This window comes from Trachurus trachurus, assembly GCF_905171665.1.
Source record: "Trachurus trachurus genome assembly, chromosome: 14".
Taxonomy (NCBI): domain Eukaryota; kingdom Metazoa; phylum Chordata; class Actinopteri; order Carangiformes; family Carangidae; genus Trachurus; species Trachurus trachurus.
Window position 1 is genome coordinate 31566413 of NC_139903.1, and position 23630 is coordinate 31590042.

At 41.5% G+C, this 23630-nt stretch overlaps 1 protein-coding gene across 1 annotated transcript in view; it reads left to right on the forward strand.

Moving 5' to 3' along the window:
- Positions 1 to 1030: 1030 nt before the first annotated feature.
- LOC310997277 (uncharacterized protein) overlaps positions 1031 to 23630 on the forward strand; it is a gene marked incomplete at its 3' end in the record, with an annotated part of 100275 nt that continues 77675 nt past the window's right edge. Inside the window, exon 1 of the mRNA XM_083986953.1 lies at positions 1031 to 1147. Coding sequence (XP_083843079.1) covers positions 1105 to 1147 — 43 coding nt within the window. The 5' untranslated portion in view covers positions 1031 to 1104. The remainder of the gene's footprint in view (positions 1148 to 23630) is intronic.

The following is a 23630-nucleotide window of genomic DNA, read 5'->3' on the forward strand; positions in this document are numbered from 1 at the left end:
GTGTTTTCCATGACTGGATAACCATTCCAGGTTTTCCAGGACGTGTGGGAACCCTGACTCACCTTCTACAAAGATTTTTAACAAGTATTTTCTTGTTAAAATCCATTTGTAAATAATCTCTTAAGACAAATGAATAGGCTATTTGAAGTTTATCCACTCGTAAAAGGTGTCTGTATCCTTTGCCATTTCTTTTGTGTCAACAAATTATTGCCAACATGAGTTTATTATTATTATTATTATTATTATTATTATTATTATTATTATTATTATTATTATTATTATTATTATTATTATTATTATAAGTTTAACATAGTTTTTAAGTTTATTCACTGCTAATCTACAGTAGGCCACATGTTTCTACAGTAAGAACAGCAAATTCAGAATAAATTAAAATCTGGAAACAAATTAAAATTTTCACAAGAATTAAGTTGAATGAGTGATTCCTCCTGTTGCTGCTGTGTTTCACTACATTCAGGTAGCCTAATGTTAGACAGGGGCTTGTTTAACTTGTTTGTCTCAATTAGAAGTTTTTGTGATTTGTGACAAGATAAACAGCCTCCACACTCAGACAGCTGTCATTAGCCTGTTCTTAACAAGATGACTGCAGCAGCTTCACAGTGTTTCTCAAATAAGAGCTTTCATTTTACTGTGCTCTAAGTAGCTAGCCAAACAAGCACTGAAATATATGACTCATATTTATGCATGTAGAATAAGTGGTAGGCTAAGTTGTTAGCAGGCACCACTGGGAAGTCATGTTGATGGCTTTATAACTCATGAAGGTTTTAGTCGCTCCACATTCACGTCTGCAGCACATGGAGTTATACAGTGATGCAGCGGCGTGCACTCGTACACGCTCTCTCACAGACACAGCGCACGGCGCGAGGCAGCCCCGCCCCTCAGTGAGAGACAGAGAGAGAGGAGCAGGAGCGACATCGCGGTGTTCAGTGAGAAAGAGGCAACACTATCGCGAATCGGTCAGAGAGAATTACAACAGGACACTGTACTACGCCGTCCCGGTACGCCGTAAAAAGTCCCGGTACGCCAGGGGTTAAAATCTATAGGCTACGTGCCAGTACTCTGAACATTTTCTACCAAAGTCAAGGTATGGCGAGTGCCATACACCGCCATACCCAAATGACGCCACTGCGTTTCGCCCTGTGGGCTTCATCAGGCTTGTGGGTCAGGCACTGACACTGCTCCTTTGTAGGCTCCCCCGGCAATCAGTGGGATAAGCCACAGCTTGCCATGGGCTGGCCTGCCTTCAACTCGTTACATCTCAACTCATCACAAATAAGTACAAATGCTGCTACAAATGCCAATATACAATACACACATGTCTGAATTGTACAAAATAAATCTGAAGAAAGACATACTTCCTAAAAAACCCCTGTGAGGGAAGGGGAAATGCTGCTCTTACTCCTCACTTGGTGGCTCATCTGAAAGCATAACAAACAAATCATGAGCTACCGACACAAATGGACCACATGCAGTAGCATACAAAAAACAACAAATATAAGGACTTATACAAGTCAATAAACAAGTCAATAAACAACTGCATGAATATGTTGAAATACTAATTCCCATCTCAAAACATAACAATGATATTAAATATACATATGAACTGAAATACTCAACTATTTCCAATGAAGGAAAAAAGGGGGGAGAAGCGGTCTCTTGAATATACTACCTGTGTGAAGAGAAGGTAGGCAAAGATTCTAGAGTAAGGGACAACATCCAAAAATACATCAAGAGACATAAAACAAAGTACATTAGTAATTATAGATAGGAGCTTAGTCCTGAAGATTCATTTAAACCATGGGGTTCTAGCGAGTTGAGAGTATGAATCCAGTATGCTTCCCTCTGGAGAAGCTTTCTGACTGGATTACCTCCCCTTGGATTGGGCAACACCCTTTCTATCCCAACAAATCTAAGGGAAGCAGCTGACCCATGATTTCTGTCTCTATAGTGCCTCGCGATAGCATAATCCATATTCCCATGGGCCATTTCTAATGGCAGCTTTGTGCTCTGCTATCCTCAGTTTGAGGTTACGCTTAGTTTGTCCTACATAAATCATACCACATGGACATTTTAACATATATACTACATGTGTTGACAAACAATTTATGAATTCTCTAATTTTGTACTTTTTACCCGTCTGCGGGTGACTGAATACTTTGGTGTCATGCGTATGGGCACAATGTATACATCTTCCACATCTATAATTACCATAAATCTCTTGGGCTAACCAATTGCCAGCAGGCTTAGGTTCCCTATAAAAGGAGGAAACAACAATGTCCCCAACATTCCTTCCTCTTCTGAAATAAAATTTGGGGTTACATTTAGCAAAAGCCCAAAGGCTAGGGTCACTACTTAGCATGCTCCAGTGTTTTTGAATGATGCTTTTTACTGCATGAGAGGCATGGCTATATTCGGATACAAATGTGACAGAGTTTTCTTTTAATTCATGTGGTCTAGGTGTTAACAAACTCTCTCTGTTCTTATCTTTAGCCCTGTTAAGTGCTTTCTCGACAGTTTCTCTTCTGTAGCCCCTCTGAATGAACCTGTCGGTCATCAGTTGGGCCTCAGAGTCAAAAACTGTTTCTTTGTTGCATATCCTCCTCAACCTAAGGAACTGCCCATAAGGAATATTATCTTTAAGTGATTTAGGATGATGGCTTTGGGCATGTAAAACAGTGTTCCTATCGGTTTCCTTACGGAATATAGTAGTATCCAGTGTTCTTTCTTCATTCACAGAGATCAGCAAATCTAAAAAGTGTATCTGGTCTGTGTGGTACTCCATAGTAAACTTCAGGGAAGAGTACGTGTTATTAAGATAGTCCCTGAATTGGATTAATAATTCCTCTGGACCTGTGAATACACACAAAATATCATCAATGTATCTCTTAAAAAATATGACATGATCTTTAAATGGATTATTTAGGTTAAAAATATATTTTTCTTCCCATAGGCCCATGTAGAGGTTTGCATAATTGGGCGCAAAAGGAGAGCCCATGGAAGTGCCATGGGTCTGTAAATTAAAATTTATTGTCGAACATGAAATAATTTGATTCCAATATAAATTTGGTGAGTTTCATAAGCAAATCTACAGGAGCATGTTCGACATCTCTAAGATAATGATGCACAGCTTCTACCCCGCCCTCGTGGGGGATGTTAGTGTATAAACTTTCAACATCAAAGCTGACAAGAAAAGCATTTTTGGGTAAAATAATGTTCTTCAGGTGTCTCAGGACGTCACCGGTGTCTGCAACATAAGAGGGAAGTGTTTTTACAATGTTTCTTATATAAAAATCGACAAACTGGCTTAGAGGTTCTAAAAGAGACTCATTGCTGGAGACAATAGGTCTACCCGGTGGGTCGGTTAAAGACTTGTGAATCTTAGGAAGAAGATACAATACTGGAATAGTGGGGAAATCATTTTTCAAAAAATCTAACTGTTTCTCAGTAATCCATTTGTTGGCAAGAGCATGGTCTAAAATGACATTTCTTTCATTTGCAATTCTTTCAGTGGGATTGCTGGACAACATCTGATAAAAGGTGGTGTTACTCAATTGCCTCATAGCTTCTTTAACATAATCAGTAGTGTTCATTACAACTATGGAACCCCCCTTATCAGCTTGCTTAATAATAATTTTAGGATTAGACTGCAGTTCTTGTAAGGCTTTCCTTTCAAGTATACTGACATTGTATTTCTTTGGACTCTGCTGGGATTTAACCAGTGCTTCTATATCTTTTTCAACAACTCTGCTAAAAGTAGCTAATGTGGGGTTAGGTGCCTCAGTGGGAACAAATTTGGACTTCTTTTTAAATTTATCAATAGCTCCCCCCAAAGCTGTCTGAGTAGTGTTGCGAAAGAAATGTTTCAAGTGTAACTGTCTGAAGAATTTATAACAGTCCACCTTTAAATTAAATGCATTAACCTTAGAGGAAGGAACATAGCTCAGTCCTTTACTCAATACTTTCACTTGATGTTTGGTTAATGTGTGGTTGGATATGTTAATTACCACTTGTTCTGCATGCTGCGTGTGGTGACTGTTCTCTGGAAGTTGGGGGCGCCGTTTCTTCCCCCGCCTCGTCCTCTTCTTCTCTGGCCGCCGCTGCGCGGTGGCAATGGGGGTGGACGTCGTTCTCCTAAAAAACGGTCTTCCACTGAGGATTCGCTGGTATGTCCTAGGTCGCTGATTTCAGTCTCACTGGCTGCGTGGCGGTGTCGCTCCCTCTGCCTAACTGCCAGACCTCAATATGTGCGGCTCCAGAGGAGGAGGTTGTTGGTAATTTTGAGGAGGGCTGTCTCTGTGCTATATTTTGATTGGAAACCGGATTGGAAGCATTCAAAGAGATTATTGGAGGTGAGGTGGGTTCTGAGTTGAGAGGCTACAGCACGTTCCAGGATTTTTGACAGGAATTGGAGATTGGAGATGGGGTGGAAGTGGAAAGGATGGGTTTAATGGCAGCCAGTTTGAGGGTTTGAGGAACAGAACCAGAGCTGAGGGAGGTGTTAATGATGTCAGTGATGAGTGGGGAGATGAAAGGGAGGCAGTCCTTAATGAGTCATCTATCTGCTCCAAAGGGTCTATGCCCATCTCGGCACCTCGGACACAGCTGCAAGGATTATGTTCTTTGACTTTTCAAGTGCTTTCAACATGATTTAACCGGAGCTGCTGGGTGAGACGTTGAATTTCCTGGGTGTTGAACTACCTAACTGCCAGACCTCAATATGTGCGGCTCCAGAACAGCGTTTCTAAAACTATTCTATGCAGTACGGGGGGGGCACAAGGAACTGTTCTGTCATCTTTTTTGTTTACCTTGTATACATCGAAAAAACGAAAACAACTCTGACTCCTGTTTCCTCCAGAAATTTTCAGATGCCGCTGCTGTTGTGGGCTGCATCATGGGCGGCTGTGAGGGGGAGTACAGGAGCACAATCAAGGACTTTGTAAACGGGAGTTACAGACTGTATTTTTTAAGAAGGCTGTGCTCTTTTAATATTTTCAAACCACTGTTGTATTCCTTCCACAGGACTGTTGTTGCATGGTCCCCTGGAAGAAAATAATTTTGAGCATTGTAAATTTAAATGCATCAATCTGGTGCACTGTAGCAACCAGAAACGTAATAACGGCCAATAACGTAATAACAGCCAATAACATAATAATTTTGGCCATTTTAAATGTAATAAAGCCAATAATGTAATAACATGCCAATAATGTAATAAAACTTTTGAGCCAATAACGTAATAACATTTTGCCAATAATGTAATAAGTTATTACATTATTGGCTGGTCATTACGTTATTGGCCTAGTATTAAAAAAAACCTTTGACAATGTAATAACTGGTGTCGATAATGTAATAATACATAAATATGACTGCAGTTCTTGGAAATAAAAGGCAGTTTTGTGCAGTTTGCTAATCAAAAATAGGTATAGTGGAAGACGTCATATTTATTCATCCAAGATGTACTATCTTTCACCTCTCTCTCTCTCACACTTCTACTACATCAAAACGTTGAGCTTAAAGGTCCCATTTGGATAAAGTGACATTTCAATGTTTTTTGTTTTTTCTACAGTGATGATAAAGCAGCTTTAGGTTCTATATTTGTATCCATACAGTATAAAGGTAGTTTTTTTTTTGTTTTTTTTTTTACATTTGTGAATGAAAAAACTACCTTTATACTTTCACAGTATAAATATAGAACCTATGTTGATTTATTATCACTGTAAAAAACAAAAAAAAAACATCAAAATGTCACTTTATCCAACACGGGACCTTTAAAGGAACAGTATGTGAGATTTACTCCCATCTAGTGGCGCAACAATAGAATGCAAACAACCGAGTAGTGCTCTCTGGCACCCCCTCCGCGAAGCACGACATTACAACAACGGAAGCCGCGAAAGGACAAAACGGTGTCAACATGTCGAGTTGGACAAGTTCTAGTGCTACATCGAGTGAAGAGGTTTCGTTATTAATGCCGATCATTTATCATTGTAATACTCCATAATTAACATGTGTTTGTTACCATGCTACTGCTAAAAGCTACGGTAATTATTGCCAACAACGGCAAAAGTAATAGTAGGCTAAGCTGCTATAGCTAGTTGTAAATGAACAATGTAGCCTAACAAAGTAACAATGAAATCGTTTTTCTCGGTCTGCAGACTCAAAGATCATCTGATGATGTGCGAGGAAGAGGGAGAGGGAGAGGGAAAGCAAGAGGAAGAGGCAGAGGTAGAGGTAGAGGTAAAGGTAGAGGCAGGGGTCAGGTGGGCCGGGGCAGTGCGGTCGGTGCCGCAAGAGTCGGATCCCGCGGTGGAGAGGATGAGGAGCGACTGGAGGCACTCCGACGAGAGAGAAGAGAGGCAACGGCGGTTAGTATATTATACTATAACTATAATAGCCGTGTGTGTGTGTGTGATGCGCATGCATGTCAGGCTGTTTTCCCCTCATACACATAATTATATCACAAATTGATTATAAAAAACAGTCTATTCATGTGGTCATACTAATACTGTATTTTACACTTATATTTTGTAAAAAAAAAACCATTACTCTTATACACTCTGATCAGCTGTATTATTTCATCACAATAAAAACTTCCTGTGATACCCTTCCTCAGAGACTTCTTCAGGAGATGAGCCTCGAAGAGCACAGGGACCTTGCCTCAGAGTTGCTGGACAGACAGCCGGGTCTCATTTTTGATGTGCTGGTGACACAGCAGCGGCATCATGGTGTCCCCCCATCTCAAGGTTTGCCAGGAACACCTTGGTGCACCTGTGGCCTCTGCAGGGACATGCCAACGGATGCAGAGCGGAAATGCTGCGGCCAAGTCCCTCTCAACTGCATCAGCCGTCTGCCACACTTCTCCCTGTACTGTCTGGATCCAGGATTCCTCAGACTTCATAGACAGTACAGGGAGGAAATAACAGTACTCGGTGGAACAAGGGAGCCAGGGGATGACAATAGAGAATTCCGCTACGCTGCATATCGGCATTTCATTTTCTGGCAGCATGGGTCCCTGGGTGCTGGAAACAGGAGGGTTATCCCCAGCTGTTGTGTGTGGGCTATTAGAGATGCCTTCCCTGACCCACAGGGTCAATACACCGGTTTCATACCTGGAATCTGAGGGTCTTACTTGTTTTCTAAATAGTTGATGTAAATTTGTATTGTGTATATACACAGTACTGTTTCTAAATGTTGTTTGCTGTATTTTTGCTGTGTATCCAAAAATAAAGGGCTATTTATTTTAACTTACTCCATTAATGCTGTGTTTTTCATTCAATATGTGCATGTTCATACAGAGAGCATAAGAAATGAACATAACCATTTACAGTTTTGAAAATCAGGATAAAGACAAACAAGACTATTATTTGCAATACACCTTTAATAATATTTTCAATAAATCTGGACAAGTTTTCAAAACAAAACCCAAAAGTACACCTTTGAGGTGTCAACATCAAGGGTGACAGCAGTCACTCCAAAGGCAGCAGTCATCAGTCAAATGGTGGTCACTGTCTGTCAAGTCTTCAGCTGTGTGGACACCAAATCCTGGGGATGACATGTAGTGTTATCACACACAGTTATAAATATCCCTAAAAAAAATAGTCAATTCTACAATGAAAGCCTTAGAATTACAAGGATGCAATGGTAATTTCTTAATCTCAAACACAACTAAACAACAGTGGTGGCTATAGCACAACAACAATCTCAGCGTCTCAATAACTGTGTTGTCTTGGTCTCATTATGTCAACATGTGAACATGGTGGAGAGGATACATACCTACAGTACACCTCTGCTGACTTGCGTTTGCACCAGCTCGGATATGGCAGGTGGAGGTATGGGGGGCACAACACCAAGCCTCCTTGGATCATCAAGGCGAAGTGTTCTCCTTGTAGGCATCCCAGCTTGGCTAGTGATCCTCCTGTCCAATATTCTTGCCTGTAGTGCTGTGATGTAGTCGTATGTTTTCCAACATTTGAGTGCATACAGGCTGTATCTTCTGGCATTTTTGTTGTATTTTCTTCTGAAGCTGTAATTACACAAATATCAGTGACAAACTTAATCTTTACAAACACATAATCATTACATATAAAATGTTCACAATAGGAAATAAAAAACTGGTTTTAGAACAGAGAACTTACATTTTATTTCCGTCCACATTTCTCATTGCTGATCTATTGCGATGGAAGTTGTAGTCCAGAGCTGCCAGAATAACTCTTGCCCCGTACACACGGGGAGTGAAGGCATGTCGCTTGCTTGCGTACATTAGTATGTGGTTTTGAAATGATTCTAGTCCTGCTGTTGACCTGGTTGAGTAGATGTCAAAACAAAATTATGTTGTATACAGTATGCAATTGCTTAGAATGTTAATCATGGTTCCAATCTTTACCTGAAGTGAAGATATTTGTGGATGTTTGCCTGCCATCGCTTGTTGAGAATAATGCCCAGCAATGCTTTGTGGGCACTGGAGTCTCTCTGAATCCACTGTCTCCCTTCACCTTCTTGCAGGTGGCCATGTTGGCAACTTCCTGTAGCCCAGCTGTGAATGTTGCAGACATGGTGCATAATGCCCACCCAAAGTCCCTGCACAGAAAAATAGCAAGACAAGGAAACATATGACTGAGGGTCTATCAAATTAACTTGTATCATAGTTACAGTTGTGGCTACAATCTATTTATTATGCTCACAAGAAACTGTTCCGTCGTGTCTGCTGTCTTGCAGCACCACCAGAAATGGTTTACTATGTCTTTCAACCAGCTCAGAAGAATCAAATGTCCTTTGACTTTTGCTGCCTTGAAAAGATAAACACAAGTAGAAATCATACAATTAAATTACAATCCACAAAATCTATTGTAAGATTAAGAATTAATTCTAATACAACAGTCAGTTATTTTTTTTGAAGCAGAAGCCAATGCAAAGTTTTACCGTTGAATTAATATGCAATAGAAATTATTTAGACATTAGAAGTGTGTTATTCATAAATGCACATGTACAATAATGTGAGTAACACTTGAACTTACAGCTGCTATTTTCTTTGACAGATTTTTGGCACCATGCCACATGTCCAGACTATGTTTGATCCCCAGATCCTTGAGTTTTCCCTTTTTTGGGTCTGCAAAATAAAAAAATATTTGATAATACCTCAATAGATTTCACAGCATTCACACTCATACATTATATCAAATGATAACTTACCCAAGAGGGCTCCTATCTGGACATGGGCGTCCGTGCAGATCTCCACTATTTTTATCTCCTGAGAGAGTTTGTTTACAGTCTGCATAAATGCCTCTTTTTCCATGATATTTGAATTCCAAGAGGTTTGTCGCTTGTCTATTGTGGCAACATGAATGATTTGCTTGTTCTCGTGCTCCATTACTGTGTAACTGCAATATTGTGCTGAATGTCCGGGTGAGTCATTCCGGCCATCTCCTGTCAGAAAGTACACACAAGAAGATGTTAATGCTTTCATGTACATTGACAGAATTTTCCCCAACGCAATCGATATGGTCAGATTTTAAACACATACCTAGAAGCACAACCTCTTTTCCTTGAAGGCCAATGATGGCCTCAGAATTCTTCTCTGTCCAGAACTCTTTTATGGAATCGACACAATATGTGTCCTGAATATTATATTGATTGATTGATTGATTTACTTTATTGATCCCGAAGGAAATTCAGGTGTGGTCAACAGCTCACAGAGAATCAGTCACACACACATACGATAAAAACAGGTTATAAATATCTAAAAATAAATAATAATAACAATAGCAATAACAATAGCAATAACTAAAAAGTGGAGGTTAGACTGGCTTGAGGACAAAGACAAAACCACACACAACAGCAGAAACAGAAACAGAAACAAGAAGGACAGAAGTGTTCCAGCACATCTGCCTTGGATTTCCCCCCACACCGCTTCTTCTGCTACTCCTACTACTCCCCCTCCCGCCTCTTCCTCCCACTCAAGGAGTTGTGCAGCCTGATGGCTCGGGGGACAAATGACTTTGCGTGTCTTGTGGTTGAACAGTTCAGTGACCGCAGTCTGTTGCTGATGGTGCTCCTCTGCTGGTTGAAGGCAGAGCTCAGTGGATGGTCGGCATTGATCATAATTGCCCTGAGTCTGGTCAGTGGCCTCTGCTCCGTCACCTCCTCGACAGAGTCCAGCTTCAGGCCCACCACTGAGCCTGCCTTCTTGATGAGCTTGTTCAGCCTCTGGATGTTCCTCTTGCTGCCACTGCCACCCCAGCAGGACACGACATAGAGCAACACACTAGCCACTACAGAGTTATAAAACATCTGTAGGAGCTTAGTGCAGATGTTAAAAGATGCCAGCCTCCGCAAGAAGTAGAGCCTGCTCTGGCCCTTCTTGTAGAGGTGATCAATGTTCTGAGTCCAGTCCAGTTTATTGTCCAGTATGAGTCCAAGGTATTTGTAGCAGGGCACTATCTCAACCTCCTCACCCTCGATGCAGACAGGGAGCGGGGCGGGGGGCTGGCGCCTGAAGTCCAGCACAATCTCCTTTGTTTTGGAGGTGTTCAGGAGCAGCTGGTTCTTCTGGCACCACCCCACAAATTCGCTCACCAGTTCCCTGTATTCCCCCTCCTCATTCTCCCTGATGCAAGCTACAATTGCTGTATCGTCCGAGAACTTCTGCATGTGACAGAGCTCAGAGTTGTGTTGGAAATCAGCAGTGTACAAGGTGAAGAGGATGGGGGACAGCACGGTCCCCTGCGGAGCTCCAGTGCTGCTGGTGATGGTGCTGGAAATACTGCTGCCGATCCTAACAAATTGTGGTCTGTTGGTCAGGTAGTCAGTTATCCAGGAGACGAGGAGGGGGTCCACCTGCATGGTGGATAGTTTTTCCTGCAGTCGTGGGGGCTGAATGGTATTAAATGCGCTTGAGAAATCGAAAAAAAGAATCCTCACAGCGCAGCCTCCCTCCTCGAGATAGGAGTGGGTCCGATGGAGAAGGTACAGGACAGCAGTGTTGGGTATAGTTACTTTTGAAAGTAGTTAATTAAGTTACAACGTTACCATCAATTAAAAGTAATCAGTTAGAGTAGAGATCCGGGCTGGACCGGGGGAGAACTGAGCTGCCGCTCGCCGAGAGGGAGCTGCTGAAAGCAGCAAGCACTGAGAGCCGGCCCGGGCTGCTTGTTGCTGCTGGTGAAGCAGGTCCGTGTAGCTGGTCCATGTAAATGGGCCCTTAAATTGGATGTGGATTTTTTTGCGGTCGATAGAAGCTTATCACCAACGCAGAGTGTGCATTTTACCGTTATGCTCTTGTCCTTTTCGCCGGCGAATTGAAACGCACGCACACACACACACACACATAGGTAACGTAGGTCAGCAGGGCACAGACGCATCACAGCACTGCACCTCAGCTGACACATCCGCAGGTTGCACAGTAGTCTACTGTCTGACAAAAAGCAGGCTGCAGTCGGGATTTTCTTTTCCTTATTCGGCGAAAAGTAACGGATTACTTTTTTAAAAAAATAACTAAGTTACTGATTGCTCAACTCACGAAACTAACGCGTTACGTTACACGTTACACGAAAAAAGTAATTAAAGTACTCTAACGCGTTACTTTGTAACGCGTTACCCACAACACTGCAGGACAGCATCCTCCACTCCTATCCTCTCCCTGTAGGCAAACTGGAGTGGGTCCTGGGTCTGTTGCACCTGTGACCTCAGACGATGTAGTACCAGTTTCTCCAACGACTTCATGACCTGTGAGGTGAGACGATGGGACGGAAGTCGTTGGGGTCCTTGGGGTGTCTTGTCTTGGGGACGGGGACGATGCAGGATGTTTTCCACACTGAGGGGACTTTCCCCAGGTGCAGGCTCAGGTTGAATACGTGCTGGAGAGGGTCTCCGAGCTCCTCAGCACAGGCTCTCAGAAGCCTCGGGCTCACCAGGTCGGGGCCAGCTGCTTTCCTGGGGTTGAGTCTCTTCAACACCCCTCTCACCTGATGAGCAGTGATGAGGGGGGGGTCAGGTGGGGTGGGGTGAGGGGCTGGTGCGGTGAGAGATGGTGGTTGGGGGGGCTGGGGACATGGGCTGATGAATGGAGGGGGGAGACCTGCTGGAGGAGGGGAGAAGTGATCAGGTAGGGAGGGAGGGGCAGGGGGGTAGGGGGCTGCCAGCTGTTGATGGATCGATGCAGTTGTGGTTGGTGTGGGGGTGGGGGTGGCAGGGAAGGTGGGGGTGCCGGAGCTGAACCGATTAAAAAACGTGTTCAGCTCATTTGCTCTCTCCACACTTCCCTCAGCTGTTCCTGCAGCAGTTTTTTTGCACCCAGTGATGGTCTTCATACCATCCCACACCTCCCTGATGTTATTCTGCCTCAGCTTCCCCTCCAGTTTATTTTTATAGGCCTCCTTAGCCTCCCTTAAGCAGGTTTTCAGTTCTTTCTGCACTCTCCTTACCTCCTCTGGGTCTCCATCCCTGAACGCCCTCTTTTTCCTATTAAGGACAACCTTCACCTCACCAGTGATCCACGGCTTGTTGTTGGCGTAGCAGCGCACTTCCCTGGCAGGCACAGCAACATCAGTGCAAAAGTTGATGTAGTCGGTCAAGCACTGTGTAGCCTCCTCGATGTCATCTCCGTGGGGGTCAAGCAGCACGTTCCAGTCAGTACAGCTGAAGCAGTCTCTGAGAGCCTCCTCAGCCTCCGGTGTCCACCTCCTGACGGTGCGCGTGGTGATTGGCTGCCTCCTCACCAGTGGTGTGTACCTGGGCTGCAGATGGACGAGGTTATAGTATGTTCCTCTGTTCACCATACCCATGTTCAGGAACTTAAAAAGGAGTGAAACCTTTTCGTAGTTATTTCCTGACAATAGGATGTTTGATGAAAGAAGGAAATCACCAGCCTGCATTCCAAATTTCAGCCTGGGCTGGGTACTCCAAGTCCACAGGCTGTGTCCATTGGAGCAGATCTGCAAGTCACATAAGAGTAAAGACTGCATTTTGCATGTTTGTCAAATTTACACAGTAATGCACCCATACATTTTGTTTGTGTTGTGAGCATTAAAACCTATCCATTCTGCTGTCATAGCTGTCCCGGAAGTTTTAATGTGCACATTAAATGGTGCATTGCTGTCACACATTTGACCTGTGCTGAGAACACCTGTACGTGTCTCTGCAGGAAGTTTCAAAAAGTTCAATAACTGCAACAGGCTATTCTCATAGATAATGGCTGCTGGCACACCAATGATGTCATCTGCACTTTCCACTTTCAGATGTGTAGGAAAATCTTGTGATGTCAAGGTGGCGGCAGCCTCATCTGTGGGGTCTTCATGGGGGGCCAGGTCATGCACTGTTTCATCAATCCCAATAACTGGCAGGTGATCTATGTTTTGTGCTGTTTTTAATGTTCCTCCAAATCTGGGGAGAAAAGAAGAAAGGGGTATTCAGCAAATAGAGGAAGATAAAAATAAAACAAAACATATTAAAAATATTAATAACAGATGATCACACACCGTAAAGATATTGGTGGCAGATACTCTTCATCAGAGCTGTCCCTCTCTTCATGACCTCCCTGATGTACTGTGGAACCTTCATCTTCCCAGTCAATTCTGAGACAAATTACATGTTCAGAAAACAATAACTACGCAACACACAATATTGATAGATGACTAAAATGAGTGCTACATACACACTGTTCATCAGGTCATTGTATTTGTCCTCGTCCAAGTCCTCCTCAGCCATGCTCATGTCATGTAGGCTTTGAAAATGACAAATACGATTAGGTCTGTTAACAAAACGTACACAACATAATAGCTATAGTACAAAAACATGATGACTGTTCATGGGCTACCTTTGCTCAAGTCCTTCCATAGGTGAGAGTTCAGCAGCCACACCAGATCCCAATCGCTCATCTCTGAAAGTAATAATCAGAGCATTCCACAAAGCATTAGACCCAACATTTATATATTTTTTAATATTCACTGTCAATATCAATGTGTTAGATAAACAAGATCAATATGACTTCTTATTCAGTAACTTGCCTGTCTGTCCCACTGGAAATACTTGACAAGACCAGAGGAGCTGCCATTTTGGATTGCCTGCTCTTCATGGGGGTTGATGTGTTGGCAAGACTTGTAAAGCTGAGCAAATAACAATAGTCAGTTCAATCAAAAAACGTGCATGGAGTGCTTCATGGGTATCAGTTGTATCTTGTCTCTACCTCTGGTGCTCTTCAGTGTGAGGATCCAAGTTGTTGCCTTGTAGCAGGAACTGAGGCACTCAGAGTAGGGAGTGCTACTCTGAGTGCCTCAGTTCCTGCTACAAGGCAACAATAGTCAGTGTCACAACATATCCCCCTAACACCGGCAATGTACATTCATTTTAACAGGCAGGTGTCTGCTTAATCATGAGTAGCTAGTACTACTCAATTGCATGTTGCAATTTCTCTAAAATTACAAGATAACTTTGTTCATATGAGGTGCCTCTTTTCGTTACTGACTCAATGGCCTGGCTTACCCAAACCCCACCTCAGGAGGTTGTTTACATCTTACAGTAGTTTGCCAGAAGACACCCCACGACAGTGACTACAATTTTATACAGCTTTCACTGACAACGATATCATTTTAATATGTTGACATTGACTGTAGATTAGAAAAGACAACAAAATGCGTACAGATTTCATCGTTTTTCATACTAATTTATTTCTGGTGATTAAAAAATGCTTGCAAAGACGATAAACTGCCCTTTGGTCTGACGAGAGAGACCGCTAACCCCCTCCCTCCCGACGCCAACGCCCTTTGCAAATCAGATGAAATATATTATTATAAAAAAATGTGTCACGTACGTACATGTGCAGCGGAACAGCAATTGAAAACTAATGCAACTGAGCTTTTGAAAGCTAGGCTAAATAGCAAACTAGCCCCTTTGCCGTTTTATATTGAAAATAACAGTAAATTAGCCGACTAAAATGGGAGGATAAAGTAGTTCCGTGATCACACTGCACTGGTTCTAACATTATGAGGAGATACATATCAATGTTAGATTTAATTACCTGTCTAGCAGGAAAGTTGCAAACTCCGCGTTCGACTTGAAGTTCTTCTCCTTCATGAGTTGTGTCCACCTGGGGAAAGCTACGCCGAGGTAGACTCTCGTTCTATCCCGTTCATGTTTCCTTTTTCTTTTTTGTTGTGGTTTTCTTTCACTGTCTTGAAGCAAAGCGTATCCATGGTCCTCCATTGCAAGGGAAAGGGAAAGTACATGAACGACAGGGAGATTCTCCGACACAGTCGCTCGCTTCTCCTTCCCGACTCGGCACGCCCCCCGACAACACACGGCGATTTAAGGAAGAACGCGAAATGCTTTTTGTTTGTCCCATTTCGGCTACCGGAATTCAAAGATGGCGATGTAACATGGAAGCTTTGTGTAGGATGAACCCCCCCCTGTATTTATAGGCAACGTTTATTCGGCCGATCAGAAACCTTTCATTTATACGCGATGATGATTTGACGTAGGGAAGTACATATTTATGAAAGCTATATTTGATTTTTGTTAATAAAAAGCCAAAAAAGTCCCATACTGTCCCTTTAAGCTCAACGTGTTGAAAAAAAAATTCAAATAGAAAGAGAATGGTAAAACCAAATCAACTCCATTGCTCCTCCGAGCCATGCTGGGATTATCACATTTCACATGGTTTGTCTGAGGCAGGAAGTTATACATGACTGAAACATAAACTGGCTGGCAGACACCATTCAATACACAAGTTTGGTTATGTTTTGGAGGTTGTTGACAGCCTACAATGCTTAATTCTTCCGTTTGCAAACATATCAGTAGAAGTGAGAGAGAGAGCGAGAGAGAGAGAGAGAGAGAGGTGAAAGATAGTACATATCTTGGATGAATAAATATGACGACTATGTCATCCACTTACCTATTTTTGATTAGCAAACTGCACAAAAACTGCAAAAAACCCTTTTATTTCCAAGAACTGCAGTCATATTTATGTATTATTACATTATCGACACCAGTTATTACCAGCCAGGCAAAAAGTTATTACGTTATTGGCTCAAAAGTTGTATTACATTATTGGCACGTTATTACATTATTGGCTTTATTACATTTAAAATGGCCAAAATTATTACATTATTGGCTGTTATTACGTTATTGGCCCTTATTACGTTTTTGGTTGCTACATGCACTTTGGGGATGCACTTTGGGAAATTACAATAACAATTTATTAGGGGTACTCAGCATGCAACCCAGTCGCCAGAAAGAAACGTTCACTATGGACTATTCTGCAAACTCCAGAAAAGTCCAGGATCAACGTTTCCGAGCGAAAATACGTTATACGCCAACATTACGTTGCCCATTCATTTAACGTGAGCCAATTGCTGCGTTCATTATCAACGTTTTCTACATGTGGCTGTACAACGTTATTTTTTCGCTGGAAAAACAACATTTTAGGATATATTTGACATGGTATTGATGACTTTTTTAGCGAGAAATGTGTGTTTTAGTTTCCAAATGTATGTTGAATTAATGCAAATAAGCTTGTGTTTGTAACATATTCTGCGAATTTGAAAATTGAAAACGTATATATTCAACATTATTCATTAAGCTTTCTGGCGGATAAAATGTGATTATTTGGCACTATTTGAGGACATTTCTAGCGAGAAATGTGTCTTTTACTTTACAAATATGTTGAATGAATGAAAATTAAGTTTTATTTGTAGCCTACTCCAGCGATATTTTATCCGACTGATTGGACTCTCCCACTATGCTGTGGGCACTGAATTATGATTATGAAAACCTGATACTTTTTTCGTTTTGACGAAGATTTTTTCAGCTTGTAGTTGCTGTCGTGGTTGTTTTAAACGCTATTTTATGAATGTAATTTTTTTTTTTCATTATTGTGGTAGGCCAACGTTTGGTGCATTATTTTAATCATAAACGTTATATTTATTCAGTTAATGTGTATTTCGTTTGTTAGTTATTACGAAGATTGCTCAGATTTCCATCGTTGCTATGGTTACAGTGAACGATCAGCTGATTTCATTGTGACTGACGTAGCTTCCGGCAAGTCCGTCATCGTCTCCCCGACAGGCAGCCCCAGCCCCCGTTCAGGTAACGTAAACAAACAACATGGAAAATTGTGATAAAATAATTAACAGTTAAAGCTATTTTACCTCCAAAAACCAGCCAGTGTCGTCAACCACAAACAAAGTTTGACAGATGTGGTTGATCAAAGTTGTTAAACTGGCTGACTTTACTAGCTGCACTGTTGATGTAGATTTTAATGATTAGGCTAACGTTAACATAGCTAGGCTAACATTAATGCTACATGCCAGCCCTCACTGTACTTTTCTCACTGTTTTACAGGTAACAGATAATACAATGGCTACAGCTGAAGCTGAGTTCAATGAGATGCTCAGTAAAACGAAGAGCCTGACACAAAGGTAATTTAAATATCTTATTCCATGCATGGGGATCAGATATTATGATGCATTTGTGCAGGAAGTCTGTGTGGTTAACTGCATTACTTTGATTATATTGTGTTGTTTCTTTTAGGTTAAAAAAGAGGACAAAGGCATCAGACCTGCCACGATGGAGAAAACGTGATGATCATCTCTGTGTCCTTGAGGAGACCGGTGTGGAGATGCTTGATGAACAAGAGCCAGGATTTGGTATGTGATCGTGATAATTTGTGCATCATTATTCTTATTTTGGTAGAAAAACATCATGTTAGGATTTCTATGCGGATGTACCAGTCCAAGAAGCTTTCTGAAGTCTGTAGTAGTTGTAGTCGTAGGCCTGCACACCTCAACATCACCATAATACTTCATTTAGAATGTGATTTTCACAGGGCCTGATTTAAGCCACAGTACCACCTTAAATTAGCTCAGTGCAGCATCACACCGGTGCTCTTACCAATCATATTTCCAACACACGCAACATAACACCACCTGAGAACTCTCTCCTAAACTTCATATGGATGCTGGCAGAAAATGGAGTATGCCAGGGTGGGCTGGCTTATGCAATATTTACAATTACCACCTTTTAATTCTACATATAAGTGTATTTTCAATTATTCTGTCAACAGACTGGCAAAGTGTGTTTGAACACCGTTTTACCAGAGTTTTATGGAGTGGGTGATAAGCTCTTTCAAGGTGGACAAGCTGTGCGCAGAAAGAGGATGACACTTGTTGGAAATTCCCACGGGTCACGTGATTCCCGCGGGATGGGAGTCAAAGTTTTATTAATCCTGTGATTGGGACGGGACGGGAATAAAAATCAACGGGAGCGGGCAGGAGCGGAAACTCCATTAATAGATGATGATTTTCAGCCGTGTTAAACTACCAAAAGGACAGATGCGTCCATTTTTGCCGTCATCTTTCAGTGAGCCAAAACTATTTTGGCTTGCGTTAGTTAGTTAAATGGGGAGTGGGCGCAGGAGACACACAATAACAACAAAATGCAACATTTTTGCAACATGTTTGGGGTTCATTTGTGTATTTTCCACATAGATTCTCATTGAACTTCTTGTACTACTTGAAAGTTTATTTTTAAAATAACATTAGAAACTTTTTGTCTTTGTATGCACCAGGAAAGGGCATCTGTGGTCGGTCTCAGCTGAATGCAGCAAAGGCGAGGACAACGAGGAGGAGTAGCTCCAGCCTTGATGAGCAGGTGTGTATCATATAAGAGTTATGCCATCATGGCATTATTCTTTGTGCTCTAAATATGTATGTATATCCACACATCAGCTGACCCACACTATAGGCCCAGTTCCAATCCGCCCCATAAGACTCAGGCCCTGAACCCTCACTGACTAAAGTGACGTCAGATCTAAGACAGAGTGTGAGAGACTGTGAGGGTCCAGATGCTGTAAACATGACTGGAACAGCACTTACCCACTCTCACGACACGTTACCTTGACAACAAAATGTTGTTGACTCCGGTCATGAAATGATAATTCAATTTGCCTTGATGAGCAGGTGTGTATCATACAAGAGTTATGCCATCATGGCATTATTCTTTGTGCTCTAAATATGTACAGGCAAGTACCGTATAATAACATTCTTATTCTTGTTGATATCCACAAGTTTCCGAACGTCATCTATGGTCAAAACTGGCTTCCGGTTTGCCGGTTTGGTGGAATTTTACGTTTACGTTTCCATGGTTTTCAGGCGTTGTCATAGTTGCGGTAAACGCATGGATCTATTAACGCTGGCTTTTAACACAGATGTCAATTTGTGTGATATCCACTGTTAAAAGCTGCTGCGATGATCCATGCGTTTTACCGATTTTCATTGGGGGGGGAAAAAATTAAAATCCATGCATTTACCGCAGCTACTGAAACCATGGAAACGTAAACATAACATTCCAAAACCGGCAAAACAGGCTACGTTTTTGACGTTCGGAAAAAGGTGGATAGTCCTCAACTATATTCTCCTAAATCTATGCAACCAACATGTTTCACTGTTTAAGCTGACACACTATACTCTTCTCTACAAGTCATTTTGCACTTCATCTATTCACAACCGTACTACACTTGAATAATTGATTAAGGTTTCACTAACTCACTTTCACAGACTAACAAAAACCCAGCAGTTGAATGAATCTATCTATTGGGCTCTTTTGGTTTTGTTTTGTTTGTTTGTTTTTTGAAAGAAGACAATAAGAGTTTAATTGCAATTTTACTTACTACTTTTTGTGTGACTGTTAATATATTTTCACCATCAGTACAACAATTACTGCTATTAATGCTGTATGCAATCCTACAGGGGAGAGATCTTCGCAAATCCCATGTTCTCAAGTCCTCCAGTCTTCTGTATGGACGTAGTTGGCAAGTACTGGTCCTACATAAATGAAGCCTGCCCAGAATACAGCCACCTGACCACCATGACGTCCTTGTTGTCTGTGCTTTATGCCAAGGCATATGGCATCAAGTGAGAGGTAACTGTAACTGTTTCAGCACAGCTGACTGACACTATATTCTTCTCTCCAAGTTATTTAGTACTTTATCTGTTAACAACTGTACTACACTTGAATGAAAATCAGTGTTGATCAAGGGTCAAGATCTTGTATACAGGGATGCACATGTACAGGCAGGTGTATATGCATTCACACACATCCATTATGTAGATAGCATCACTAACATTAAGAATTGCTCAAATTATTTTCTAAGTATTAATATTTGTATTCATGTCATTCATGGATGTCTCTATCAAAACAAGTGTTTTAGTCATTTCAGTAATTTAGCTTTTTGTGCTTTTATGCTAAACTTACAAACTTTCACTCATTTCCAGACTGTGATGTCCACATAAACCTGTAGAGCTTCCCTTATTCCAAGATTGTGGGGCAAAGGATTACCAAAGTAAGTTGTCCTTGTGGTGGTTGTTGTTTCTGTTGTTTTTAGTTGAATACTGTTTACTAGTGTGCAGATATTACAAGGGCTTCTACCAACACTTCTCATCTTTTCAGGGTTTTATGTAGGCTACATGAACCATTTAATATACACATTCACCATGCAGAGGAGAATTGGGCAAGTTGAGCATAGGAGCATCTAAGTTGAGTCCCCCCCCGACCCCCACCAGCTCCCACCTCCCCCTTTACTTCATATTCCACCTGTCCAGGTGGCAGGTGAACACAAACTGCAGGGACCTGCTGCTGAGCCACCAACTCACTGAGCTTTGGGGAGTTTTGTGATTACATTGCATCTTGGGAAGAATCCTTCATCTTTCTCTTTTAAAGTAATACATGGCTCACCATGAACAGCAGCTTGTTTTCAGCAGCGTACTTACTGTAATCATAAACATCCAGAATCCTGATTTAGTAATCGGGACAAGTAAAGACAAAATACATTCATTTAGGAGCGTCAAGTGACCAGATGACAGTCCTCACTGCAGGCGGCCCCGGTTCGAATCCCGCATCGGGCAGTCCTTTCCTGCATGTCATTCCCCCTCTCTCTCTCTCTCTCTCTCTCTCTCTCTCTCTCTCTCTCTCTCTCTCTCTCTCTCTCTCCCCATTTCCTGTCTCTCTCAACTGAACTAAAAAAAGGAAAAATATAAAAATACATTCATGTAGTGTATGGGGCAGGTGGCACAACGTACCCCACAGTTACCATATTGACTTTATTACTTCCCATATGCAAAAAGGTTCAACTGATGCATACAACACATTTATAATCATCTCTTTTGGTCTAAACACAATTCTCATGAAACTTGTGATTGACAAAAATTCACTTTCGAGAGTTAAAATGTTTTTTCGGACATAGATGTCTAACCGTTTAACCCATGTGGTTCTTACGTCACAAATTCCATGAAATGATGCCTTCCTCGGTCCTCCTAAATATTTGGTCACATGCTCTATTTTTCTTAATGGTTCCCTAGCAACAAGGGGTGGCTCAGCTTGCCCTATGCTGCGTACCACAGTCTCCCCTACAGATTTACTGCAAACTTTCTATAATCACCATTTCACCACACACAGTTTAAAGGATCTTATGTTATAATAGCCTGACAAGCCAGACTATATCATTAAAATGTCTAGTCTGGCAACGACCGGTAGACCTCGGCTCAATCCAGGGGGCGGGATGAAGACTGTCTTTCAAACTGCCTCTGCACGTAATGGGGTAGTGCTTGAGCGCTACGACTAATCAGAGCAAAGAGCAGGATGACGTTAGCCTGACAAGCCAATTAAAATGTATGTCGTCATGGCGTTAAGCCGCCCAACGACTCTCTAAACAGATAGAGCGCTGTGATTGGTCAACACAATATTTTTGCTGCCGCTAGGGTGCGTCTAGATTTCTAGGCTAATGTTATAATAGATATTATTATAGATTATTATTTCTGCTTATTTTTTGTATTAATTTTCAGTCATTTTGGTTATTGCTTGTTTTTCAGGGGTTTAAGGGAGGTGAAGGTGAAATGGCTGCCCTGCTCAAAGAGGTACAGTATGTATGTTGTGTCATCATAGATGCATTACCACAAATGCAACATCTCAAATTCTGTGCACAACTTTGCCATGAAGCGTAGCTGTATGAGAGGCTTCTGGGTTACAGGGTGAACATTCATGCTGGAGTAACAGATATAGTTCAGAACACTGTAGTTACCAATCAACATTGAATGCAAGTAACACCATACAGTATTTCTAAAAGAAGTGTGTATGTCATGTTCAACATCATGTTTAATTCATGATTCATTGATACTAAAGCAACTGTTACTAAAAAGAATTTCTCTTTTTTCCATTTCTTCTTTCTCGTAGCAACATGATGGAGAGATTCCTGGGTGCCACACAAACAGCTTAAAACAATGTACAATTATGTGGTTAATGATTATAGTTACATTGTTATGAATGATTGAGTGGTGGATCAGTTGATAGATTGGTTAGTTATGCTTATCCAATTGTACAGTTTTTGTGTGTTTTTGTCCTTTTAATCATTTTTTAAACGGTAGTCCATGAGTTCATCAGTTGTATACTGTATTCATGTTTGAAAATCTCTTCCCACAGATAACAAAATAAAAGTATCTGCATTCATCAACCCAAATGGAAAATATGCATGCCTGTTAATTGAAGAAATGTAGTACATTTACATATACTATGTTCTCCAGAGTACAGTTTACCTTGTAGTATGTGTTAGATAAAGGTTGCCTTAGACTGTCATCTTTCAGATTTCGTTTTTATGAGCATTTGCATATAAGCCCATCTTGACAGGTCCATCAGTGGAAGAAGAGAAGACCAAGAAGGAGGGGCTGATCTCACTCAACCAACACGATTGACTGCTTCATGGCCAGAGGATATTTCAACAGTGATCCAACTTCCCAAACACAGCCACTGCAATACTGACAATAACTATAGACAAAAACAATGGTTTCTGTGTGTGTGTGTGTGTGTGTGTGTGTGTGTGTGTGTGTGTGTGTGTGTGTGTGTGTGTGTGTGTGTGTGTGTGTGTGTGTGTGTGTGTGTGTGTGTGTGTGTTTTGTACAAATGAAACAGCAATCACTAATACCTTTCACTAATGCCTTGGAGAAAAGGAAGGTGAGGAGACCATATGGCTTTCAGCCATTATAGAATAAGGTGTTATAACAGACTTATAACAGAGTTATGTAATATTTTTTTATATACTTGGGGAGGAGGGGTATCCCATCCAACATACAGTGCACTTGTGATTGTAAGACTGTAACATATCCTAAATTTGGGGGAGGGGCTAACACAAATCAAAACTGCAGTATCAATTTGGTGTAGATTTATAAGAGAAATTTAGATTTATAGATAGATTTTTATCAGGGCAAGTGGGAAAATTGTATAGAATGATTGGTTAGGCTATTTAAAGTTTTGTTCTCTGCTGCTGACCTCCTTTCTCAGAGTCAGGGCATCCTAATTAGAGAGAGGACAGCTGGTCTTCCTTGTCTGACCTTTGTGTAGATGTAGATTATGAGGAAAATTAGTCTAAACTGGTCAAAATTTTAAAGTCTAACAGTGTATAAGTCAGACACCAACATCTTGAACAATTTTTGGCCACTCACTACCCCTGAAAACATGTTTGACTGATTTCATCCAGTTAGGCTCATAGATAGGGCTGAAAATTAAACTTTGTCGTAGGACAACAATGAAGACATCGTTGGAAAGGTCTTGACCTAGGGAGTAACATGTGTCAGTATGAAAAC